At 40.6% G+C, this 27,101-nt stretch overlaps 2 protein-coding genes across 2 annotated transcripts in view; one reads left to right on the top strand and one right to left on the bottom strand.

The window, feature by feature from the left end:
* The first annotated feature begins 6,016 nt into the window (after positions 1-6,016).
* ELL3 (elongation factor for RNA polymerase II 3) lies at positions 6,017-9,350 on the top strand. Its single transcript, XM_081119701.1, has 11 exons — positions 6,017-6,206; positions 6,437-6,472; positions 6,804-6,916; positions 7,042-7,240; positions 7,330-7,409; positions 7,543-7,615; positions 7,794-7,977; positions 8,059-8,101; positions 8,233-8,404; positions 8,628-8,672; positions 8,749-9,350. The coding sequence occupies exons 1-11, from the start codon at positions 6,075-6,077 to the stop codon at positions 8,857-8,859; spliced, it is 1,188 nt and encodes a 395-aa protein (XP_080975827.1). The 5' UTR covers positions 6,017-6,074; the 3' UTR covers positions 8,860-9,350.
* Positions 9,351-10,386: 1,036 nt separating this feature from the next.
* The window catches only part of PDIA3 (protein disulfide isomerase family A member 3), a 23,842-nt gene continuing 7,127 nt past the window's right edge, over positions 10,387-27,101 (bottom strand). The window contains exons 2-13 of the mRNA XM_081119675.1: positions 26,438-26,516; positions 24,462-24,579; positions 19,844-19,951; positions 18,071-18,200; positions 15,111-15,227; positions 14,676-14,801; positions 13,853-14,035; positions 12,935-13,043; positions 12,268-12,396; positions 11,675-11,754; positions 11,038-11,095; positions 10,387-10,819 (exon numbers count right to left, since the gene is read on the bottom strand). Coding sequence (XP_080975801.1) covers positions 10,706-10,819; positions 11,038-11,095; positions 11,675-11,754; positions 12,268-12,396; positions 12,935-13,043; positions 13,853-14,035; positions 14,676-14,801; positions 15,111-15,227; positions 18,071-18,200; positions 19,844-19,951; positions 24,462-24,579; positions 26,438-26,516 — 1,351 coding nt within the window. The 3' untranslated portion in view covers positions 10,387-10,705. The remainder of the gene's footprint in view (positions 10,820-11,037; positions 11,096-11,674; positions 11,755-12,267; positions 12,397-12,934; positions 13,044-13,852; positions 14,036-14,675; positions 14,802-15,110; positions 15,228-18,070; positions 18,201-19,843; positions 19,952-24,461; positions 24,580-26,437; positions 26,517-27,101) is intronic.

Genomic DNA, 27,101 nt, shown 5'->3' with positions numbered 1-27,101 from the left:
TTATGCTAAGTGAAATAAGCCAGTCACAAAAAGACAAATACTGTATGATGCCTATGAGGTATCTAGAGTAGTCAAATTTATAGAAACAGAAAAAAGGGTGGTTACCAGGGGCTGGGAGGGATGTAAAATGGGGGAGCTTGTTTAATGGGTATGGAGTTTCAGTTTTGCAAGATGAAAAGAGTTCTGAAGATTGGTTGCACAACAATGTGAATGTACTCAACAATGCTGAACTGTACACCTAAAAAATGATGAAGATGGACCTGGGTGTCATCCTGTGTACCAGGAGGTTGCTGGTTCGATTCCTGGTCAAGGGCACATGCCCGGGTTGCAGGTGAGATCCTACAGGGGATAGTGCAGGAGGCAGCCAATAGATGTTGTGCTCTCACATTGATGTTTCTATCTCTCTCTCCCTTTCCCTCTTCTCTCTCTAAAAATCAATAAACTATTCTTTAAATAAAAAAAAGATGAAGATGGTGAATTTTCTTGTGTATTTTACCACAATTTAAAAAATTTTTAAATTTAAATACATGAAATCATAAAGGAAAACCACTTATATTCAAATATGGTTATCAAAATATTAAAGTTTCTAACAGTGCGTTTTAATCAGTGCATTAAATAAAAAAATATTAGAAGCAAGTCAAATAATGATTGTAATTATAAAGTGGTAATAAATGCAAATGATATTTAGATATTTCTCCAACAATTGTAAAGTGAAATAAAAATACCCATCATTTCTATTGATGAGAAGACCACTGGTACTGCCTACCTTCATAATCAAAGGATATGTTAAATATCTGTTAGAGGTTAGTGAAAATAAAGATGTAAGTTTTTTACTTCCAAATTTACAGAATCCCTGAATTGTATGGTCTATAGACTCAGGTTTAGAACCTCTGCTTAGTGACCTTTGCTAAGCCACTTAGCTTCTCTAAGCTTCAGTTTTCTCATCAGTCCTCAGTGTTGGACACATTCCTAACTCACTCACTCACTCACACTTCCAAGCAGTTATTTCTAACCATTTTCATACCTCAATCCCCATCACTCCTCCCTCACCCTCTCAGTTGCTTCCCACATCACTGAGAAAATGGAAGCAATCTGAAGAGAACTTCCATAGACTCCCCCCACATCTACCCACCTCCCGTACCTACCTTCTCTGCCTGTGTGGCCTCTTACTGTAGATGAACTGCCCATGCTCCTGTGGAAAGCCAATTCTGAATAGATCCCATCTCCTCTAACCTACTCAGGGACACTACTCCAGCAACCGTCTCCTCTCTTCTACATGATCAAAGTTTGGGGGACATTCCCTTAATATTTCCCAGCATACAAACAGTCTGTTTCATCCACCTTAAAACCTTCTCTTGATCCTATTTTCCCCAACAATTAATTCCCTATTTCTTTGCCCCAAGACTTTCTTTGGCAAGACTCTTTTTTTTTTTTTTTTAAATATCTTTATTGATTTCAGAGAGAGGAAAGGAGAGGGAGAGAGAGAGATAGAAACATCCATGATGAGAGAGTCATTGATCGGCTGCCTCCTGCATGCCACCCACTGGGGATCGAGCCCTCAACTCCAGCATGTGACCTGACCGAAAATCAAACCCTGATCGTCTGGATCCTAGGTCGGGCAAGACTCTTGAACTGCTCTTGTTTAAGTTACCAGTGAACACAGTGATCAATTATATATATATATAGTTTTATTGAGACAGAATTCACATGCCATAGAATTCACCCACTTGAATTGTAGTGTACAACTTAATGTGTTGGGTTTTTTTTAGTACATTCACAGATATGTGCAACCATCACCACTGTCAATTTTAGAAAACTTTCATTACAATGGTCAATTTTTAAAAAACTTTTTGCTATTATAATGGTCAATTTTTAATCTTCATTTTTCTTGGCCTCTCAACAGCATTTGACACAGCTGCTCAATCCCTTCTTGAAACACTTTCCCCTTTCAGGACATCACACTCTCTTGGTGCTCCTTCACTGGTCATTCCCTTTCAGTTGGCTTTGCTTTTCTTCACCCTTACCTCTTCCTAGAGATTGGCGTGCCCCAGGGTATAATTCTTTAGGCTCTTCTCTATCTTCCTGGGTGATCTCATCCTGCCTAACGGCTTTAAATACCATCTATATGTTTAGTAGCAAAGATGTGTCATTAGAGACCAAGGCTAAAATCATCCACACCCTCAGTATTTCCAATTACTATGTATGGATGTGAAAGTTGGACAGTGAAGAAGGCTGATGGAAAAAAATTGTTCATTTGAAAGTTGGTGTTGGAGAGAGCTCTGTGGATACCCTAGACTAACAGAAAGATGAAGAAGTAGGTACTAGAGCAAATTAAGCCTGAAAAGTTGCTGGAGGCAAAAATGACAAAACTGAAGCTGTCCTATTTTGGGCATATCATGAGAAGACAGGGTTCTCTGGAAAAGACAGTAATGCTTGGAAAAACTGAAGGCAACAAGAAAAGAGGAAGGTCAAATGTGAGAGGAATCGACTCCACAGAAGAAGCCATAGGCATCATTCTACAGGATGACATCACTCACTCATAGGGTGGCTAGGAGTTGGAGCTCACTCAAGGGCACTTAAAACATACATACATTTTGTACTGCCAAGTTTACATCTCTAGCCCAGACATCTTCCACCTTCTCCGGACTTGTATATATAACTGCCTGCTCCACACACATCCCCATGTGGATTCTAGTACACAACTCAGCATACTCAGAACTAACACTGTTCCACACGCAGTCTTCCCTTCCTCAGTTGATGACAATTTCATCTTTCTAGTTGTTCTGGCCAAAATCCTAGTTATCCTTAGTGACATTTGTTGCTCACATACCACATTCAATCCATCAGGAAATCCTCTACCCTCAACATATCCAGAACCCTGTCCCTTCTCCCACCTGCTTTGTTACCCGCTGGTATAAGCTGCCACCATCTCTAGCCTGGACATGCTGCAATAGCCTCCTAACAGGTCATACTGCTTTTATCCGTGTCCCCCTAGTCTATTCTTAACACAGCAACCAAAGCGATCCTTTTAAAATAGAAATGACTTCATCTTGCTCCTCTGCTCAAAATTCTGCAATGACTCCCCATTTCGTTCAAAGTAAAAGCCTAAGTCTTTACAACAGCCCACAAGGTCTCCATGACCTAATTCCCCCTGCTTCTTACCTTCCTGACTTTATCTCTTACTAATCTCCCCCTCACTGATTTTGTTCCAGTGGCCTCAACTTTCCTCAAACACTCCAGGCACACTTTGACTTATGGAGTTTGCAGTGGTTAGTCCCTCTGTCTGAAAAGCATTTCCTCCAACTGTACAGCTTAGCCAATTCCCTCGCCTCCTTTAGGGCATTGCTCAAATTTCATCTTCTCCAGAAGACCTTCTCTGATCACCTTACTTAATATATAGTCAACCCTCTCCACCCTCCTCTACTTCCAAATCCCTTTACCTTGCTCTATTTTTAATTTTTTTCTATAGCACTGATCACCTTTAAACATATATTTTTATTAAATTTATTGGGGTGATACTCATTGATAAAATTATATGTTTCAAGTGTACAATTCTATAATGCATCATGTCTACTACATTGTGTGTTCCCCACCAGTCTCCTAGTGTCACCATATATTTGACCCTCTTTACCCTCTTCAACCTCCCCCACATCCCATACACTATATATATGTATTTTTAAATATGTTTTTATTGATTTTTAGAGATAGAGAAGGTTAGTAAGAGAGAAGAGAGAGGGGGGAGAGAGAGAGAGAGAAATATTGGTCAGTTGCCTCCCATAAGCACCCCCAACTTTGGCATGTGCCCTACAGGGAATCAAACTGGTGACCTTCTGATGCACAGGACGACACAACCAACTGAGCCATGCCAGCCAGGGCCCATACTATCTACTATCTATTATCTATCTAATCATCTTTAATTATTTTAATCCTCACTCAAGGATATATATATATTTTTAAACATATCTTTATTGATTTCAGAGAGGAAAGGAGGGGGAGAGAGAGAGATAGAAACATCAATGATGAGTCATTGATCGGCTGCCTAGCCTACAACCCGGGCATGTGCCCTGACCGGGAATCGAACCCCATCTCCTGGATCCTAGGTGGATGCTCAACCGCTGAGCCACGCCTGGCCAGCTCAAGGATATTTTTTACCATTGATGTTTTAGAGAGAGTAGAAAGGGGGAGAAGAGACAGATAGAAACATCAACGTGAGAGAGACACATCAATTGGTTGCCTCCTTCACTCGCCCCAACCAGGGCTGGAGATCGAATCTGCAACCAAGGTATGTGTCCTTGACCAGAATCAAACCTGCAACCCTTCAGCCCGTGGGCTAGCACTCAACCACTGAACCAAACTAGCCAGGGCTATATTTTTAATGTTTCTTACTCAGGTGTGTTTAAAGTGTCTCCCAAAGCAAGAATCAGTTCATTGACATAGCCCAAGGATCCAGTAGAGTGTCTGGTATAGAGTAAGTGCTCAATAAATATTTGTTGAATGAATGTATGAAGAATGTGAACAATCATACCTGCTCTAAAAAACTATTGTAGGGATTAAATAATGGGCAAAGATCCTGACACCCAATGGACATCCAATAAATCTTAGATCCCTACCTCCTTTCATCAAATATCTTTCCCAGTTGCCTCCTCTGTCAGCACTGCTCCTTCCTTCCTCTCTGGAAAATTTCACCATTCTAGTCTCTCCTTTTTTATTTACTAATAAAAACAGGTCTTGTTATTCACCAAGTTTGGCCAGTGAGTGCTGGGAAGTTTGTTAGTCAATCATATTATTTATTCTTTTTTCACCCCATCACCATTTATCCCCTCTACGCCCTCTTCCACTACCACCTCCTCCTTTGATTTTAAATCCAGGAAAATCTAACAGAAGGCCACAGATGTCATCTGAGAAGGAACCCAGGGAAACCAGCTTTACCCATTGTAACAACTACTTATCAGATTAGCAGATTGTCACCCAGAGAAGTAGAGAGCCCTGAGGACATGGACCAGTAAATGTTTTTGTTGTTGGAATTGGAGGTTTACTGTACAGATTTTAAAAGTCAACTTTATTAAGGTATAATTTACATAAATTAAAATATACCGTTTTAAGGACAGCTTGATGAGTTTTGACAAATGTACTATAGTTCATTTGATTTGAGGTGGAGGGTATTAAGGTCACTTGGGATTATGCAGGTTGAGAGATTTAGCAGAGAGATCCTGGTTAGAAAAGCGAACACCATCAGGGCTCTTGGGAAACATACCCAAATGGGGACTAGAGGGAACACCAAGGGTGGACCTGAGATTGGTTGTGGGGTCTCCCTGCACCAGGATTTGGACCTCCGGAATGTCTGGCAACTTCGTGGCACCTCTTGGTCCCCCTGAGGAGAAGCCCAGTTCCCTTTCACACCAATTTCACATATTTAGGCCGGTGGGGATTGTTCCAGCCCAGGACAACCAAGCTTCACCGCTGCCACAACACTCATTTTCTCTCGTCCTTAGAAACCGGCTTCGGGTCTGCATCAGTACCGTGGGGGTGGGGGAACGTGGGGAGCAAAAGTGCTGTAGAAGGTGCTGGAGTCAGGAATCCCCTTTTGGGTCCGCCACCCTCCGGCCTCTGGGGGCTCTTGGCCTTCGAAGAGCCTAGCAACGAGGCTCTCTCTCCTGCGCCTCTGCGCCTAAAAGCCTCCAGAGGAGGCAGGTTCAGCTTCACTTAGAGACAGCAACGCTGACTTCAGGTTGGCGGGGGAAATTGAGGCAGGACCGGAGATTCTGGGTGAGGGGTCTGTGGCTGGTCGCAGCCTTTCTCCCAGGAAGTGAGGGAGCCCCAACCAAAAGCCCAACCAGGTGCGTGCCAAACCAAGAAGAAACTGCTGGGGTCCTCGCGGCTGTGCTGCGGGAAGCGAAGCGCCGCCCAGGCGGCTGGGAAAGGAGTGGTGCTCGCTGTGGGTGGGGCCGGGGGTGGGTCCTGGCGGGGGCGGGGCCGACCTGGGCTACCGGCTATGCAAGTCTAGCCTTGCAGAGCGAAAGTGGTGGTGGCCCTCGTGTGTGGCTCCAGTTCTGCTTGCGCTCGACCTCGCGGCCATGGCGGGACCCCAGGAGTTTCTGAGTGGGAAGCTCCGGCTCTGCTTCACCCCTGCTGCCCGGACCAGCCTCCTGCTGCTCAGGCTCAACGAGCCGGCTCTGCGGGCGCTGCGCGAGTGTCAGCGGCAACAGGTGCTGCGGGCCCCGGGCCCCATCTTCCCCAGCCACTACCCCTCGGGACCTCAGGCCTCCGCTGGAGACCCTCACAAAGGGACCTGGGGATGGGGAGGGGCATGCACAGGCTCTGGCCTCCCCACTTCTCCTAGTGAAGCCTACGAGGCCCGTCCCTCCCAGCCCCCGACGCCGGATCCTGGGGACGCCGCTTCACCTGCGCTCAGTTTGCGTCTGTGCTCTCTCCGCAGGTTCGCCCAGCGATCGCTTTCCAAGGCAACCGAGGGGTAAGTACAGACCTGGGGTGTGTGAGAACGGACGCGGGCTCAGGGAAAGTATGGTCAGGGCGGGAGACTGAGAGCAGTCTTGGTCTGAGGAAGTTCCTGAGAACTGAACCCCAAAGGGGTGAGGGGGCTGCCTGGGTTGTGGTCCCAGGAGGCTGCGGTTGAAGAGACTGTGCCATCTCAGCCTCCTGGGAACTCAGGCCCAGCTGCACCTGGTGCGCTAACAAGTCCCTTGGGACCCATCTTCAGCCTTAAGCTGGCTCAGGGAGAAATGGCATTGGCAGGAGGGGGAAGGGCTGACTACATGGGGCTTACGGTCTTCTTTCACTCCCAGTATCTGAGACTCCCAGGCCCTGGCTGCTCCTGCCTTTTCTCCTTCATAGTGTCCCAGTGTGGCCAGGAGGGCCCTGGTGGTGGCTTGGACCTTGTGTACCAACGCTTAGGCAGGTAAGGGGGAACAAACAGGTAGCAGGTGAGAAAGGGTTTGTGGTAGGTAAGTCCAGGAAGGGGATGTCCAGAGGTGCTTTAAAAGGTCTCCACCTCCTGTTATTTTTTCTACCACCCCTTTCCAGATCTGGGCCTAACCGCCTCCACTGCCTGGGCCCACTCAGGGAGCGCCTCACTATTTGGGCAGCCATGGATTCCATCCTCGCCCCATCATCAGTTCAGGGACACAGCCTGACTGAAGATTCCAGAGATCCTGAGAATTGGCACAATATAGGAGACTATCCTGGAGATGCAGTTTCACATCCACAGATGGCACAAGAGGAGGTGAGGCCAGAAGCTATAGGGAGTTGGTATAAGGTGGGGCAAAGCCTGAAGCCCAGGTAGCCAAGTGCCCCTGCCACTTTCCCTGCCAGGTGCCAGATCCACTGGCAAGCAGCCAAGGACGGTCACTCCCAGGATCCTCAAGGGAACACATGGCACAGTGGGAAGTGAGGTACTTGGGGCAGGGTGAAACTCTGCCTGGTGTTGTCTTCCTTGAATCTCCACCCTAAATGCTATAATAAGAAATCTAGCCCTACCTCCTACCCTGGTCTTCATCTCTTCCATTCCCTCTTCAAATATCCTAGGAACCAGACCCATCTTCCAAACAGAGAGCCTGATCACGCACTGCCTTCCACTAGCAAGAAAAATATGAATAAGGTAAATTGTAATAGCAAGAGTTTTTCAGAGATTTGTCCAATCAGGTTAAAATTTAAAAATTGGGAGCTTTCATTTTGATGTTCACAGAGATCATTATATGGAAGTAATTTTCAAGAGAAAAACAGAGTAGGAGACTTCTGACATACAGGTAGTGTGACAAAAGTATTTTCCCCAACAGAAGCGTCCAGCGCCTGCAGCTGCTATAGAACTGAAAGAAAAGAGGCTCAGAACTCTGCCTCTAGCTCCAAGTCCCCTACAGAGGCTGCCCAGTCAGGACCTACAAGAGGGAGAAGATTGGGAGCAAGATGATAAACATGAGGACATGGGCCCCAGGCTGGACCACAGTCCCTCAGTTCAAGCAGGTGAGTTAATGAGAAGAGAGTAAAACTGCCACAGTGGGGAAAAAGGCCGATAAACACCTTCGTGTTTTCTTTTCTTCATAGACTCTGAATCTCCAAGCCCTGAAGAGGTACCAGATTACCTCCTGTGAGTCCCCTGCCATTTCTAATTTTATCAAGTCTTCTGCATATGAGATATTAAGATGAAATTCCTGGGAGCTGGGAGCTTTGGGACATAATACAATTGAAGGTGGTAACTTAACTTTCTGCTGCTGGCAGGCAATATGGGGCCATCCACACTGCAGAGCAGCAACGTGCTTATGAGCAGGACTTTGAGAGAGATTATGCTGAATACCGCATCCTGCATGCTCGAGTTGGGGCTGCAAGCCAAAGGTTCATAGAGCTGGGAGCAGAGATCAAGAGAGTTCAGCGAGGAACTCCAGAATACAAGGTAAGGACTGGACCCAGGCTGGCTCTCCAGCTCTACTGGCCATAAACTCCCTGCTAACTGCCCACACACCTATTTGTTCAGTGACCAAAGTGACAAGCAAGCCTGTTTTGAGAGAAAATTTGTTCTGTATCATTTGGTAGCATGAGAAGTTACTTCCCTCCCTTAAGAGAACTAGTTTTTTTTCTCAAGGTTAAACTTGATGCTAGCATTTTCTTTGTTTCAGGTGCTGGAAGAAAAGATAGTCCAGGAATATAAAAAGTTCAGGAAGGTAAGACTAGGTTTGGGAATGGTAGCAAGAAGGTAAAAAATGGACTTTTTTTTACATGGATGCTTTTTCTCTGCAGCGGTACCCAGGTTACAGGGAAGAAAAGTGTCGTTGTGAGTACCTGCATCAGAAATTGTCCCACATTAAAGGTCTCATCCTGGAATTTGAGGAAAAGAACAGGGGCAGCTGAAGCGGTCAGAGGGCTATTGACCCTCTCTGCCCAGGAGATATGAAGGAACAAAACAGCTATAAAGTAAATAGAGTGCAACTGTCTGCTCTTGTTATTGCTGAGTCCATAGTGGCAAGTAGGAGAGCTGCTCTAGGTTAAGGTTTGATTTTCGTTGTTGCCATATTTTAATTTTTAGGGTGTGGGCACAGTGCCAACACTCTACAGCTGTGTCCAGCAGACTAAGAAAAGCAGCAGAGGCTTGGCTTCTCCACCTTTAGTTCAGCCAAGTCATTTTCAAATCCCGAGAAATAGCACCATTTCCAGGACAAGACAGCCCGAGAACATTAGAATTCAGCCTGGTAGCTTCCCTAACAAAACAATGAGAACTTTTAGGAAGTTATAATACACCTGGATATAATGGGAAATGGCTTGGGGTCTTACCCATGTACTGAAAGTGAATTCTTTGACAAACATGACTAAAAAAATTAAAACTGTTTCCATGTCCTTTGTATAAATTTATATGCTTTCCTTGTCTTCCAAAGCAGTGGTTCTTAACCCTGGCTGTATGTCTCAACTATTTCTGGGCTCTCTAAAAAATTACATCTTCAGATACAAGCCCAGGTCTTGTGAATTAGAATCTCCAAGATTATGGTTAGGCTTCTTTACTTCTTCAAAGCACCATGGATGATCCTGATACATATTTTGCTATAAAGCTCTACCAAATCCACCTTATAATTAGAGATATCAACTAGAGATGACAGTAGGAATAAAGTTCTCCTTTTCTAAACATCAAGGTTGAAGATCACTTACAAATTAGGGATCCTATTTGGAAAATATTCAGTGACTGAAAACTAAAACCATGGATAGGATTTGGATTTACTCACAAAAAGAAGAGAGGAAATGGTTCAATTCATTCCTCAATGTTACAGAAGAAAATGGATGCTTCACTCACAACCAGGAATGATATTGCCTTTCCCAGTCCACTGGAAAGTTAATAGGCCCCACCCTGGGCTTCAGGGGACAGAGCTGCACCCAGCAGTGTCAGCAATTCCTGAAACAACTTCGATGGGGCCCCAACCTGATGCCACACCCATGCAGAGCATTTCTGGGCAGACAACAGCCCTTGGGAGGTATAAACATGGTCAGCTACATGCCCAGGATAAACAGCAACCCATCCTTAAGGCATGGACAGGGTCAGAAACAGAGTCCAACAAGAAAGGTCCCTCACCTGTTCTCATTATCCTACTAGGGGCCTGGGCAATAAACATAAAAGGATAGAGACAAAATTTGGGAAGGATTTGCAGGTGATAACTATGGACCCAGATAGTTGGTCTATAGCTGTACTGGCCAATATGGTAGCCCCTAGCCCTATATGTGACTATTTAAATTAATGAAAATTTAAAATGTAGTTTCTAGCCATATTTCGAATGCTCAGTAGCTACCTGTGTTAGACAAGGAAGCTTATAGAACATTTCCATTACCACAGCAAGTCCTATTGGACAGTGCTGGTCTAGAGAACCATTGGTTTCCCGTCTCGTGGAAAAAAGATAGTTTAAAGGGGGCTCATTTATTATCACTGTTCCAAATGTACAAAAAAAATTAGAAAATAACCCCCCAACTCAATTCCCCCCACCCCCACCAACACAAATAATTTTCCCCAAAACCACAAGCATAAACTCATCCTGGTATTTCCATAAACAGTGCAGCTAAGAAACAGTTTAGAGAAAATTTAACAGGATTCAGATTATATCCATCTATCCTCTCAGCCCTGAGAGGTAATAATCCCATATTGGTACCAGTCCTCCCTAATGGTTTTGCCAGCTCTGGTGGAAGAGTCCTTTACAAAGTGGTATGTTTGGCTGCTGCTTTAGAGATCCTCCTGTGCCTTCTTCTTCTTCTTGGGTTTTTCTTCTTGAATTATAGGAGGGTTTGTAGCTTCTCGCTGTAGATAGCTAATAAAATCACTTAATTCACGGCCACCCTGAAAAACAGAAAGATTACTATGAAAATTTAACCATTTAAAGAAACATGGGTTTTTCCTTCACTCCCAATAAGACTTCTGAGCCTGTAAAAGCACATAAACAGACACATATATTGACAATGAAAGTTGAGTTTCCTGTTAAATAAACTTAAAGAGCTAGGTATGCTCAAGTGTGTGTATGTGTGTTTATTTGTGGAGAGATGAGACAATGTACTTACTTCGTATTTCTTTGGATCTAGCTTCTTGTTGGCTGGAGAGAAGTAGATGGTAGGAAAACTGGGGAAAGGGGGAAAAAAAAGTGTTAATTTCCAATTCCAGAGTAACTCTGACATATACTTCCTCAATAACTGTTTCTGGGAATAACTTCTCTTCATGATTAAAAAAAAAAAAAATTAAATATGTCTTTATTGATTTCAGAAAGAGGAAGTGAGAGAGAGAGAGAGAAACATCAATGATGAGAGAGTCCTTGATCAGCAGCCTCCTGCACGCCCCCTGCTGCGACTGAACCTGAAACCCAGGCATGTGCCCTGACTGGGAATCGAACCTCGATCCCCTGGATCAATGCTCAACCACTGAGCCATGCTGGCTGGGCCATGATTTTTAATCTGACCAGATACCAGTCTCCATCAGTGGCTAGGGTATATTTGACCAAAACTCAGGAATATGAGAGTTCACAAAATCTGTGGCAGTTACGTAGGATCATGCTGTAGGACTCTAAGCCAGGAAAGCATTAGTGGTTCTATGCTCAACTGGAGTATGAGGGCTCCCCAAACTATACCCAATAAAAAAAATGGTTTGCCAGCTTATTTTTTTTGTCAATTGCCTACACATTTTTATTAGTTTTAATCTACTTACCCTCTGACTTCATATGGAGAAGGCACATCATTGGCTGTGGCATCCATTTTGGCTATGACAATATTTGGGTCTTTTCTGAGCTGTTAATAAAAAGGTTAGATTTTTAAATTTCAAGTTTGCAGTGACCAAGAGACACTTAGTCAATTCAGGACTTAAAACAATCATATTTTTAAACACCTGAATAAGTTTTGCTGCTCAGACAGGAAGAGTAGTTAACACCACACATAATAAACTTTCACAAGTTTCCCTTTTCTCTCTTGCTTCCATATTGAGATGATACACAGCCATCTTCAAAACTACCTAGCCTAAATAAGACATTGTGAAGGCCATGGCAAGTGTTTTAAGATGAAGGAATGTAATGTTTTCATATAAACCATTACCAAATTTCAGAACCCTGGATACTTTTAACCATAATCCAGATTGAGTCTGAGTGGAGCTAAGGCAGGTATTTGAGGCACTGCTCAGGCTAATCACTAGGGGAAAGTCAGGAGTAAGTGCATAAACAATAGATAAGGTAACTAATTAGCCACTGCTAAATACATGTATCAACAGCCCAATTCAAATTTTACCTTCAGAATATGATTCAGACTTACCTTCTCTCCCAGTTCTTTATACTTCGGTTCTAGATTCTTACAGTGGCCACACCAAGGAGCATAAAATTCAATTAGCACATCTTTATTTACATCATTCACTATTTCATCAAAATTCTCTGCTACCACTACCTGGAAAACACAGAAGATTCTCCAGTTGGTAAGGTGAGCTGAAGAATAAATTCATGAGTTACATTTGTTTCTGGATCAATCCCTCTCAAATTTGATGTGCTATGTCACTGAAACTCAAATCACATTTATAGACTGTATTAAAGATGTTGCCATTCCCCAGAAACCAACTCATTCCAATGTCTGTCTCCTGTCAAATTATGTTCAGGAAGTCACAGGAAACAAGTGCTACCCAATCCTTCCTTAAAATAATCTCAGAACAACAATGTTAAAATTATTCTTAGGGGTTAGCTTGCTCTGTCCTGAAGAGTAACTTAGCTCTGATATAAACACCACCAGAAAATACGAAGGTTTTACAGTGCTGCCCCTACTGAGCACTATGAGCTCTGTCAATGCTTATTTTATGTATCAGGTGGGGGCGGGAGGGTAAGGACAAACAAAAATGTAATAGCCAACAAGGTCTTCACTTAGACCCAGCATTTTTGGAAGAAATGAGGAGAGGCAACTGCATAGAGGCTTGGGGAGGCTGTGAGCACTTCACCTTTACAGGCCCATCGTTGCTCTCTGGGATTGGCTCAGACTTTAGGTATCGCTTTAGGCTGCCATCAAAATAATCCTGCAGGAATCTCTCAAGAGCCTTGCCATCACGCCTGCCAAATGGAAAGACAAGGGTCAGGTTTGTTAATTTACTCCCACCATTGATAGGATTAAAAGCAATTTTTTAGAATAGTTTCTACATATTTTAGCTTCAATTTCAAGACTAGATTGAAAGCTTAAAAAAAGGGGGAGGAAGTGGAGCTCTTATCTCTCAATATTCAGGACTACTGACTGAACAAAAAACCAACCACTTTGTACTTCTAGTGTGTTCTTTGTGGATTAGAAAGGGCAGAGAAGGAAGAAAATATCGGTCTTTTGAAAATTCAATTCTATGTAAGAACCAGTTTTATTTTGTTGCTTTTGAGAACAGTGCCTATTTATGGCATCTCATTTTACTGATTTGTTCACAAGGAAGATTTTCCCTTGTCTTGATCCCCCAAAGTCTTACAAGGTGAAAGTCAAAATTATCTGGGGACTTAAGACCTCTCCACCTCCCTGAATTTACTTTAGGCCAATGTGGTATCCCAAGAAAAAAAAACATTCTGTAGGGTTGGGAGAGTGGGTTGGTCTAAATTACATCAGTCTCAAATAGATTGTCCAGTGTTCTCTATGGCAGGGTGGAAACAATCATGTAAGAATTCCAAGCGGCCATCCTTTTTTTAGTTTCCAGAATTACTTATTTATCATGATCCCTAAAGTAAGTACCTGTAATTAACTGAGAAAAGTGATAGTCAAAAGGCTTTGACTAGAAGACCTATCTTCATATTCAAACATTCACTTTTATAAATTTTCAATAGTGTAAAGGACTTAATAGTTTCCTTGCAGAAATCAAATCCCAAACCCACGCTAACTTGTAACTCACGAGAACTCTTCCTGCATGACAAACTTCTCTCCTTTAGCAGTTCTGATAGCAACAACAGGAATCTCTCCGGCAGTGCTTTCCAAACCGAAATCGGAAAGTTCATGGCTAAAGGTTTTGCGGCTAGCTACGGCAAAGTTAAGTTTGTGTCCAGCATCCAGGAATTTCTTTGCTACCATCATCACCCTGTGGGAAACAAGAGAAATTTATGCCTATGCCAAGATTATATCAGGGTGATAAAGCACTTCTGAAACCAAGAAGCAAGAGTCTAGAAAACAAAGAATAAGTTTTACAGTCAATGTAGACCTCTGGAATCAGCCTGAACTTGTTTTCTTGGGCACTGACACAGGATTATGGTGTACTCCACTGTCCTACTGAACTTCACTGCCACACTGGTGGTGCCAATCAAATAGTCCATTGCCACTGAATCTTGATATATAACTAAAATATTGCAGGCATAATGACTAATCTATAAAGAACGCTTATAAGGCTAAATTGCACCGAAAGTCTCAATGGGCAAGTAGGCACAATGTTTTAGAGTACATTTTAGATCACACCTGCATTTTTTATTTAGAGGTAAGAAGGAATCAGCTGTACCACAAGGGTTGGGAGGACATTGGTTGGTATAAATTACAAGGCAAAGGAATACCTATGGAAGATATGTCCAATAGATTTTAGAAATAGTTTATGTTATTTGTCCTTATGGCTCCAAATGTTTTTGGGAGCCAACTACTGCTCTCCCATCACACATGGTAACAGGGTAGCTGGAAGGAACTGTTTATATACTGGGTAAACTTGTTTACAAAGGGGAAATATGACTTATTACCTGTTTCTCCAGTAGTTGGAACCTTTAGCATTCTTTTCATAGTCCACATCATAGTAAGCCACAAGTAAGTCCTTGCCCTGTAGCAAGTCTTTATTATCTTCTGTCATGTGAGGGCACATACCAAAACTGAAATGAAATAACACAGTATCAAATTTGGTAGCTTTACAGCTGTATTATAGAATTATCACAAAGTAAGTGATAGCACTTAAAAAGAAAAGAAATTTTCAGCATGTAGGACAAGTACTGAGCAAAATACCTTACAGGACAATAGAGCTCTAGGGCCCACACATTACTGCTTTAATATAAACGTCAACTATTATTATTATTATAATCCCTTGAGACTATTTAATCCAGAACATGGATTGGTTTAATAACTGAGGTAAACAATATATAACGAAGCCAAGAAATCCCAAACAAGATAAAAAAAGTACTCACATGTTTTCCTGGATAAATTTTTTAATCTTGCCACTGGTCATTTTCTGTTCTGTATATGCCGAAGTTTTGTCCTCAAACTTGTTCATCAGGTGTGAGGGACGAAACAAGGTGATGCCCCTTAAATAAATGAAAAAGTCTTAGTAGGTAGACAGCAGAAGAACTGTCTCCCATCTTTTACTTAAAGCTCAAGACTATCTACTCCTGCTGCCACTTTTACTACCACCATTTAATTTAAGCACATAAGGACTCTTTTCTGTGACCATAGACTTGGCAACGTGACCTTATCAATACTAAGGTGCTAACCACTTTAATCTCAAGTGTACATATGTTGTGTTTAAAGGTTTAATAAATTCTATATTGAAAAGTTAAGAGATCCTGTTTTTAATTCTAGTTCCACCACTAATTTCAAAGACCTTACACCAAGTATCAATTTAATTCTTTTGGGTGCCAGCTCTTTCATCAGTACAAAAGGGGGTTAGAGTAGATGATTAACAATAACAAACAGAACCAACTTCTCCCAAAGCCCCAATATGTACAAAATAAAGAGCTTGCTCTTATTGGAAGGTACCTTGCCCTGCCACTCTCCTGCACAGAGAGAAAATTACTGTATTAGAGAAAATATCTTAAGATTTTTTCCAGCTATAATGTTATATAGATAGGTATACAATTATAATGTTTGGCTTGAGTTCATTAAAAATTCATTTGTTCTAGATTTCTCTATACCAATAAACCAAGTTTACAAATACATGCCGGGCAAGCAAGAGTGTGAACAAGGTTTTGTTTTTTTTAAAGTACAGTTACCAATTTCAGAGAAGTTATCCTAAAAGAATTGAAGTCAGGCAGTTATCTTTAATGATGATATCGCGTTGGCATACACTACACATGAAGACCTTAAGACATCCTTCACATAAGGATGTCATACAAACTTCTCAGTAAAACTTCGAATCAGGTGCTGGTAGACCACTTTAAACAGCAGTGTAAGAGGCAGCCACAGTGAACAAATCTAAGGTTAAAAGGCTGACACATGGTGTCCTTAATGAGACAGAAGAGCTCTAGATCCATTTATAGACCTGGTGTCTCTCAATCTATAAGGCAGAGCCTTATGATCAAGGCTACCAACTCTGCTGCCAGACTTTCTAGGTTCAAATCCCAGTTCCGCCACTTACCATATGAAGCTAGGAAAATTACTTAACCTCTGAGGGTTTTCTCTTCTAAAATGGGGAAAATAATAGGTCTGTCTCACTCGGTTAAGAGAATTAAATGAGTTATCAGTAAATGACACATAGTAAACACTACATAGTTTGCTAAATATGAATAAATAATACTAGTCCTTGGCACACTTAAAAAACGTTATGTGACCAGCCAGTGTGCAACAGTGGTTGAGCATCAACCTATGAACCAAGTGGTCACAGTTCAAGTCATGGTCAGGTCACATGCCTGGGTTGCGAGCTTGAGCCCCAGTGGGGTACATGGGGAGGCAGCCAATCGATTACTCTCTCATCATTGATGTTTCTATCTCTCTCTCCCTTCCTCTCTCTGAAATCAATAAAAAGATATTTAAAAAAAAAAAAAGACAGAACTTTATGTGTTCACCCTGAGTGAGCTCATCTAGTCCAATGGTTTCCATAATCATTCGTATGTGGTTGGCCTATACATTTTTATCTCTAGTTCAGAACTTTTCCTGAATTCTAGTCTCATCTATTCAATTGTCTGCCCACTGGGTCTTCACCACCTGGATGTCACAAACTTCTCAAATTCACTGTGACAAAATAGAACTTATCATCATTCCCCCCAAATTTGTTTCTCTTCATCTGTTGCCCAGCTTGATGATGACTGTCAATGGCCCAGTCATTCAAGTCTTTAGAAACCTACACTCACTCTAAGTGCGTCCCTTTTTCACACATGGCTAGGGACAGATTCCTATTGTTTACATTTTTGTTATACTCACTCCTTCCTCTCTCCATTGCCCCTAATACTACCTTAATTTAGGCTCTCAGATGTCCCCTTTAGTTTAGACTCTCGACTGCCTTGCCATCTCTCCCCTTTCAAACCACCACCATATGGGTGCCAGTGACTTTTCTTCTAAAACACAAAATAAATCACATTATTCTCCAACTCAAAGTCTTCCAATGGCTCTCAAATGTCTAAAACATAAAACCTAAACTCTTCTGTATGGCATTAACATCTTCTATAATTTGGTCTCTGCTTACCTCTCCAGCCTTACCTTTCACTATGCCCTCAGTTACTAACGGTACTATAGGTCCCAATATGCCTAGGTTGTTTCACTTCTCATGGCCTGCACTCTTGCTGCTCTATCTGGAATAATTTTTATCCTAATTGCCATAACCTGCCTGGAAAATTTCATCTTTCAAGACACACTCAAAGAGTCACCTCTATGAAGATTTTTCTAATACTACTCGGCACCCAAAAAAAAAATATCACCCCTCCTTTGTACTTCCACCACACCCAGCATATATGCTTGTCATAACACCTATAATGCTCACTACACTTACATTTTTACATATATCCACTGTCTTTACCTACTCAGTGTCACTGAAAGCTCACAACACTGTCCAGCACTTAGCTTAGTGCCTAGCAAGTGCTTGATAAACCCTTTTTAAAAAAAACAAACAGGCATTGCCTGGCCAGGCATGGCTCAGCAGTTGAGCGTTGACCTAGGATCCAGGTGATCAGGGTTCAATTCCCGGTCAGGGCAGATGCCTGGGTTGTGGGCCCGATCCCCAGTTGGGGGCGTGCAGGAGGCAGCTGATCAATGACTCTCTCATCATTGATGTCTCTCTCTCTCTCCCTCTCCTTTCCTCTCTCTAAAATCAATAAAGATATATTTAAAATAAAAAAATATATATGTTTAAAAAAAAACAACAGGCATTAAAAATCACCAGTTCACACAATAGCACTTGGTCCAGAAATTTACAAGGGCATTCATTTCAATCACTTACTCTCCATTATCATCATACTTGTTCACCAGAGATTCAACATTGGTGTGTGCAAATCGATAGTTATCCCTCAGGTTGCTGGCTGCTTTTAGAAACTCAGAGTGAGCTTCACTGAATAGATCCTTGAAAAAACCTATATGGAAAATATCAAACACAAGGAGGAAACAGTAAGTGCTGAGATAAAATTCCAAGCTTTTGAAATTTTTAAAATTAATTGTTTTAGAGAGAGAGGAAGGGAGGAGGACAGAGGAAGGGTGGGAAAGAAAGGAGGGGAGAGAGAGGGAAACTTGACTTGTACCTCTTAGTTGTGCATTCATTGGTTGCTTCTTGCATGTGCCCTGACTGGGGATATAACCTGCAACCCTGGCATATAAGTACGATGCTCTAACTGAGCTACCTGGCCAGAGCTAAATTCTTCTATTTCTTAAAGCCTTTATTCTATTATGGACAAGCAAAGCAAGGCAGGCAGGACTGGGTCTGCTTTGCCATGACTACCTAGGAAATCTGACAAAATACTTAGGATGAGAATTCTTCCTCTACCTTTAAAAAATATTTTTGGCCCTAGCCGGTTTAGTTCAGTGGTTAGAGCCTCAGCCCATGGACTGAAGGGCCCAGGTTTGATTCCGGCCAAGGGCACCTACCCCAGTTGTGGGCTTGATCCGCAGCCCTGGTCAGGGCCCGCGAGGGAAGCAACCAATCAATGTGTGTCTCTCATATTGATGTTTCTCTCTCTCTCCCTTCCACTCTCTCCGAAAAGCAGTGGAAAAATACCCTTGGGTGAGGATTAAAAAAATTAATTAATTAACTTAAAAAAAAAAATATATATATATATATATATGTTTTTTTGAAGGAGCCAAAGGAGAGGATTTGTAAGGGTTCAAGTCTCAACTCTAGTTTTTCACAAATAAATTATTTGTGCAAACTGCTTTACTTCTTAGAGTTTCAGGATTAAATAAGGCAATATATCAAAATAAACGTAAACTGCCATATTTTTTTCTGTCTTGTCTTTAGAACTCCAAGTTTAGAAAAGTGACTGAAATGAGAGTTTAATAAATGTCTGCTTATGGTTAACTCTTTCTAAAATATACTGAATCAGTAAAATGCAGAGAAGTGGCTTTTAGTCAAATCTAACTTATAAACCATCTTCTAGTATGAGAAAGCCAGTTTTATTATAACAATTAGGAGCCAGGCCAGGTGTGGCTCAGCAGTTGAACATCAACCTATGATCCAGGAGATCTCAGTTAGATTCCCTGTCAGGGCACATGCCCGGTTGCAGGCTTGATCCCCAGTAGGGGGTGTGCAGGAGGCAACCGGTCAATGACTCTCTCATCATTGATGTTTCTCTCCCCCCACGCCCTTCCTCTCTCTGAAATCAATAAAGACACATTTAAACACACACACAACCCCTTAGCAATTTGATCTTAAAATTTAAATGCCCTATGACTATGAAAATAGCAGACACAGGTCCTGCCATCTTAAAACCCTACTTTCAGTCTTAACTACCCTATTACTTGAGTTAAAGTTCAGAGTTTTAGACGTGATAGAAAACACTGATGTTCCTATTTTAGTCCTTTAACTGAAATTAAATTTGTAAGAAGACGCTCAAAACACCAATTTTTTCCACATTATAGTAATGCTGAGCTAATTCTATGAGTTTTATTTTTAACTGTCCCCAATATTATCAAAACTGTTTTAACTTTGGTGTTTACTCAGACATACGGGGTTTTTGAAACCAAGCCAATGATCCTGTGGCTCAATTAAATATTTGCTACTTACCCACTACAGAAGCATCTTTATCACCAATGAACTTCTCAAATTCTTCCTCAGTCCTGAGAGGAACTGAAGCTGGTCCTGCCTGCTTCTTCAGGTGGCTGACAATTCCATCTTAAAGGAAAAGATGAAGGATTATAGCAACAAATTTATAACTTTTGAGAGGGTAACCAACTATTCACGATTCAAAGTTCACAAGGTTCCCAAGGGTATACAATGAAGTTGTCTTCCCACCCTTGTCCCTACTTACCCAGTTTCCTCCCCATAGGATAAGATTTCAGTTTTTTATGTACACTTCCAGAGATATTAGACATAAACCAATTATTACATATTTATTCATTGCTTTTTTTCCTCAAATGGCAGCATACAAATATGCTGTTCTGTATTTGTTTTTGTCATTAACCACAATTTAGAGATAATTTATGTCAATGTACATAGAGCTCCCTCAATCTTTTTTATGAATGCGTAGTGTTTCATTGCATGGATGTACCAAAATTTACTTAACCAGCAACAATTGATGATTTGATTTCTTGCTGTTATAAATGATTCTAAAATAAACAACTTCATACTAATGTTATTTTGCACATGACTGAGCATATCTGTAGGGTAAATTCCTAGAAATAGATTCACTGGGTCAAAGAGAACATGCATTTATAATTGTTAAACCGTCTCCCAAAGAGACTACTTATTTATACCTCTACTAGGGATACAGTAAAGTGTTTATAACAGTACAAATTAAACAATAACTTTGTGCATAGAACACTCTTTTCCCCAGATATCCACGTGGCTCCTTTCCTCACCTCTTTTAGGTCTTTGCTCAAATGTCATCTTAATAAAGCCTTCCCTGATCATCCTATTGTAAACTAAAACCTATTCAACCTCCAAAGCTCCTTTATCTCTTTCTCTGTTTATCTTCCTCTACAATACTTCTCACCCATCTAATTAATACACTCTATCATTTTTTATCTCTCTCTCCCCACTACAAAGTAAATTCTAAATGGGTAGGGATTTTTGTTTTGCTGATACATATCTAGCTCTAAGAATAATACCTAGCACATAAGTTCAAAAAACATCATTTTGCAAATAACAAATCCCTTATTCTCAAGTAGAACAAAAGTTACTTACAGCCTTACTAAATTTTATTTATTTATTTATTTATTTATTTATTTATTTATTTATTTCCTCACCTGAGGATTTTTTTTCCATTGCTTTTCAGAGAGTGAGACATCGATATGAGAGAGACATATCAATTGGTTGCCTCCCAAAGGTGCACCAACCAGAGCCTGCAACCAAGGTATGTGCCCTTGGCTAGAATCGAACCTGGGACCCTTCAGTTTGCAGGTCGATGCTCTAACCACTGAGAAAAACGGCTAGGGCTAGCCTTTCTAAATTTTAAAAGCAGAAAATACAATGACTCAGCATGCTTGTACAGGAGTTTAACTACATACAGGTCAAATCACTCCATGTACAGGATCCATCCAAATCACACTTTCTTACTGAGGTGAAATGGACTAGATAAATAAAATAGTTTATAAGTAATAATAACTACACACAAAAATCTTTTTATCCCTTAAGCCTAGCTGACAGACCATTATTCTACTTTCTTCCGGGGCCCACGGAAACCATTCACAGGTTCAAAATGCTTACAGACCTGACAGAAGCAGTGTAATTCTCCATAATATTCTACCTCTTCCACCCTTTTTCTCTTCTAAGTAATGTACTCTAATGATTTGCTAACTGGCTGACACAGAATACTGTTTACTCTTTCAACATGATTGAATCTATTTGGCATTTTTTGTAAGGTAGTTTTTTCCCTTCTTTTCTCTCTCTTCATGGATTTTTTTTCTCTTAAATGTTTTCCTCAACTCCTCACAGAGGAGGGGTTGCAGATTATTTGAAATTGGATATGAACTGTTCAGTCTTTGAGGGGACTGTTATTACTATATCACAATATAAATTATTATAAAAAACTTTAATTCAGGGTTATGATGAAAAGACAAACAGCATAGTTCTTAAAGGAGTACATGAGCAAAATAATCCATCCTAAGTAGTCAAATGCTGAGAAATTTTTGAGTTAAAAAAAATAAAACCCAAAAAACTAAGTTGCAGCCCAAATGAGAATATTTTCCTAGCAGCATTCTGGTTGATTTATCTACAATTTACTTAAGACCTGTCCAACTTCAGAAAAACTATATTAATTAAATTTTAATTGTTAACTTTATCCTAACTGTATCCTAAATAAAACAAACAAAATCTGAATGGTAACATGGCTTCTCATTAATGATTTTAAGCTCAGGGGAAAAAAATGAAAAAAAATTCCTTTTGTGTTTAAGACATAATAATTTTGAGTGTTGGCTAAATGACATCAGCTGGGCCAAAATATTTATTCATGCATTAAACAAAGAGTTTCCGAGTATCTACTACTGGTGCCAGTCTCGGTGCTGGGAACAGAGTAGTAAATAAACCAAACAAGGTCTCTTGCTCTCTTGGACCTTGCAATACAAAGTATATCTGCAAATAAATCCACAAATACGTAATAAAATAATTCTCCAAATAAAGAAATAATTTAAAAAAATCGATGCTATGCAGAGAATTAAGAGGATGATGTGATTTAAAAAAACCCCATAGCCCGGCCGGGCGTGGCTCAGTGGTTGAGCATCAACCTAGGATCCAGGCGATTGGGGTTCGATTCCCGGTCAGGGCACATGCCCGGGCTGCGGGCTCAATCCCCAATGACTCTTTCATCATTGATGTTTCTGTCTGTCTGTCTGTCTCTCTCCTTTCCCCTCTCTGAAATCAATAAAAGATATATTTAAAATAAATAAATAAATAAATAAACCCCACAAAAACACACATATAGAGAGAGATCAAGTGCATGCGGGCACACGGGGAGGCGGGGGTAAAATTTAAGCTAGGATCTGAATAAAGGAGCAAGTCATGCAAACATAGTTCAGGCTATGAATACAGCCAGGACAAGAGTCCTGAAGTGAAACAGTCTTCAGATGACATCAGAATTAGGAATGGGTCATACTATGTAGAGCTTCATGTATGAGTAACAATCACACTGAAAATATTTTATATCACCTACAATGCCCAAACTGAACCCCTTTCTTATTAGCTCACTACCATAAAAGGTAAAATATGCCTGAATATTTGATAGACTCAAGATAAAACTTTGTTCATATAAAAATATTTTTTCAATTATGGGCCCTATAGAATCTAGCTCTCTATTTATGTCTCAAATTTCACCTGTCAGCCTTGCTAATTATATTCTAGCCACACAGTGTCTCTGCCTTGGACACATCAAGCTCAGTTATGCCGTAAGGCCTTTTTGCACTGGCTTTCCCTTTGCCTGGAGGGCTCTGATCCAGATTTTCTCATGGCTGGTTCACTCCTATCATTCAGTTCTCAGCTCAAACTTTACTTCCCTATCACCCTGATTATGTGGTGCTCCCAAGACCACATTGTCTGGTCTTATTTTTCTCCTTTAATGCTCTTATCACTAACTGAATTTATCTTATCCATATACATTTTTGACATTTAAAAATTTTTAACTGTGGTAAAATATACAACATAAAATTTACCATCTTAACTATTTTTAATTGTACAGTTCTACGGCATTAAGTACATCCACATTGTTGTACAACCAATCTCCAAGACTGTTTTCATCTTGCAAAACTGAAACTCTACACATTAAGTAACTCCCCCTGCTGTCCTCCCCAGAGCCCCTGGCAACCACCATTCTACTTTGTCTCTATGAGTTTGACTACCGTAGGAACCTCATATAGGAGGAATCTCACAATATTTGTCTTCTTTGTGACTGGCTTATCCCACTTAGCATGTTTTCAAGGTTCAACCATGTTGTAGTTCATGTCCTAACTTCCTTTCATTTATATATAATTATTAATACACCACATGTTGTGTATCCATTCATTCACTGATGGACATTTGGGATGCTTCCACTTCTTTTCTATTGTGACTAATGCAGCTATAAACAAGGGTGTAAAAGTATCTCTTTAAGATACTGCTTTTAATTCTTTTGGGTATATATCCAGGTGGAATTGTTGGATCATATGACAAGTCTATTGTTTATATTTTTAGTAACTGTCATACTGTTTTCCATCGTAGCTGCATCATTTTACATTTGTACCAAAAACTCAAAAGGGTTCCAATTTTCCACATGCTCACCAGCACTTTTATTTTTTGATAGTCGTCATACTAATGGATGTGAAGTGGTAGATACCTTTAAGTATTTTTAAACTTCTTTGCTGCCTTTTTTTCTTCATCTCCCAGAATATAAGCATCACAAGAGTAGGAACCTTATCTGTTTTATCAATAAATATTGAGCACCCAGTATATCTAGAATACCTGGCACAGAGTACTCAGTGATATTTGTGAAATGAAAAAATGTCTAGTTGATCTTACAACTCAAGTGCAAGTATTTTCTATATTACTTACATAATCTGTTCATTTACAGAAGTGTTTAGTTAGCTACTAAACTGACCTTTCAGGTGAAAAATTTTAAAGACTGAAAGTATGTTGCACAGACAACTGTGATGTTCACACTATAAAGAAGAGGGTACTTAACAAATTCAGTTTCCAGAATGTAACCGAGGATCCTTACCAGCAGTCCTGGGCCCATCATAAGCACCTGCTTCTTCACCATCTCTAAATATCTTCAGGGTTGGATAGCCACTGACTCCATACTTATTACAGGTGTTTGTGTTGGCAGTACAATCAACCTAAAGATTAAAATACATAAACCACTTGTTATCCAAATGCATGCAACAAGTTCTTCCTATATTTCCAAAATATTAAGACTGGTCAAGTCATAAAGGATCAAGCAATTCTTGACATACATGCCACAGAACATTAGATTTTAAAGGCACACTGGTGCTGGACTAGCTACATAAGAACCACCTAAGGAAATCTTTAAAATTTAGATTCCTGAGCATCATACAAAATACACAAATGACAATTTAAATTCTGCCCTTGGAGTTTCTATTGTTTAAAGCAGTCTCTACCTTTTTTCTGCCTCAGAAAAAGGGATATATCACTTAAGTTAGTAAGAGTGGCTTATTTTGATAATGATTATCATCAAAGGGATACATGGATAGGTGTACATACCGTTTAGCCAGGGTAGAATACAATTTGATTTGGCAAACCATCTAGAATTATTAGCAAAGGTACCAATACTTGAACATACCCCCCTGAGCTAGTATGAAACGGGGCTAAACTACAATATGACATCTAGTGATACCAATGAGGAAAAGGGAAAACGATTTCCATCTATTTAGTTACTTGGTATAATCCCAATGCTTTAGCATAAACTGAAGGTCAGAAAAGTAATGTGTCTATAGTAACAGGCTGTAGCCACATGAGACAGAAATTAAATCAAGAATGAACTCTTTTTCTATGGCAAGCTGCCATAGAAACATTAGGATTAAAAGGAGTTTCTGCCCTGGCCAGTGTGGCTCAGTTGACTGGGCATCATCCCATACACCCAAAGGTTGTCAGTTAGATTCCCCATTGGGGCACATGCCTGGGTTAGGGGCTCGAGGCAGCTGATTGATATTACACTCTCATATCAGTGTCTCTCTCTCTCTTTCTCTCACTCTAAAAATCAATAAAAATGTTTTAAAAAAATAAAAAAAGACTGGAACTATTGGTTTAATACAGAATAATTGCAAAATTCTGAAAGCATTACTCTGATTGTAAAAGCACATAACAAGTTTATAGTCGACCAGTTATCAACATCCTCATGCCATTTTCCTATTCCACATCACTGTGACTGTAACGTGATAGTTTAGGGAACTCATCTATTCAATAATAATTTTCCTCTAACCTTGACAACTGCATTCTTACTTTCTGTATTTGCCCCTTAATTTCTATTTTCCATATTTTACTTGGTTTCTTTTGCCAATAATTCCCTTTGTTCCACTACTTTTAATCTTTTGAAACCATAATCAATACAATAGTCAGTTGTGTATTTGCCCAGAAAGTAGTGTTCTCTCTTTTTTTGTTAATCCTCACCTGAGCACTTTTCCATTGATTTTTTTTTTTTTTTTTTTTTGAGAGAGAGGGAGGGAGGGAGGGAGGGGAACACATCAATTGGTTGTCTTCCTCAGGCACCCCACCGGAGCCAGGATCAAACCTGCAACCCAGGTATGTGCCCTTGAAAGGAAATCCAACCTGGGACCCTTCTGTCCTCTGGATGGCGCTCTAACCGCGGAGCAACACCAGCCAGGGCCAGAGTTCTATCTTCCTAGTACCATAAGAATAGAGGAAATATTAATTTTACAAACTATTATTTAAAATATCACATTTCCTGCCCTGGCCAGGTGGCTCAGTTTGTTAGAGCATCGTCCTGTACACCAAAAGGTTGCGGGGTTGATTCCCAGTCAGGGCACATACGCAGGTTGCAGGTTTGACCCCAGTAGGGGTGAGTATGGGAGGCAAACAACTGATGTTTCTCTCTCAAATCGATTTCTCTCTCTCTAAAAATAAAAAAAAAAACATCACCCACACATCCTTGGGTGAGGATTAAAAAAACCAAAAACCTCATTTCCTTTAATGAAGAATCCACCTATACTCACTCACCTTTGCTAATGGGACTATTCCTTTTAATCTGGTAGCTGCAGCTTCATACTCAGGGGCAAGTCTCTTGCAGTGTCCACACCTATACAGGTATATTAAAAAAAAAAAAAAAAAGCCAAATTCTCAGTTTAATCCCACAAAATTTGTTAACTTTATTTCTCTAGGAAGAATCTCAAACTATTCTACTACTTTTGAACTAGCAGCTGCTTCCAAAAGCAAAAGCATCACTTGAACAACATCCATTAGTAATTAGGGCAAACCAGAGGTCTCAGAAGGTGAAAGTATTATCTCTAGCCTAAGGTTGACCCTATAGGATGGGCTCAGTCCAGAGCAGCACCTATTTTCTCAATGAAAGTGCAATTGAGTCCTGAAAGCAGTAGCCAAAAGTCTGTATATTCCACATTAAAGAGGTAAAGGGCTCATGCTCTTTTGACCAATTAATGAGGATAAAATGAAGGATAAGATAGCAATATTTTTCCTTTAAGAAAACAGCACTGCGGTTCTTAAAAATTAGTGATTGATATCTATAAGGTCCCAAATATGATATTAACTCAGTAAGAATCACCATCAAGTATTTTTTCTTCATTCCTTCACTATGACTCTTTTTGACCAGAAACCCACTTTGAGAGGGCAGCAGAATGCAGCCTAGAGGCACCCATTTGTTATA

This window comes from Miniopterus schreibersii (genome assembly GCF_964146895.1).
Source record: "Miniopterus schreibersii genome assembly, chromosome: 1".
Lineage (NCBI taxonomy): Eukaryota > Metazoa > Chordata > Mammalia > Chiroptera > Miniopteridae > Miniopterus > Miniopterus schreibersii.
This window is presented reverse-complemented; position numbering and strand designations above follow the sequence as displayed.

Coding starts and splice junctions, on each gene's coding strand:
- ELL3 (XM_081119701.1), top strand. CDS start 6,075: ATGGCGGGACCCCAGGAGTTTCTGAGTGGGAAGCTCCGGCTCTGCTTC. Junction 7,410..7,542: donor ATGGCACAGTGGGAAGTGAG/GTACTTGGGGCA, acceptor CAAATATCCTAG/GAACCAGACCCATCTTCCAA. Junction 7,978..8,058: donor CAGTCCCTCAGTTCAAGCAG/GTGAGTTAATGA, acceptor TTTTCTTCATAG/ACTCTGAATCTCCAAGCCCT.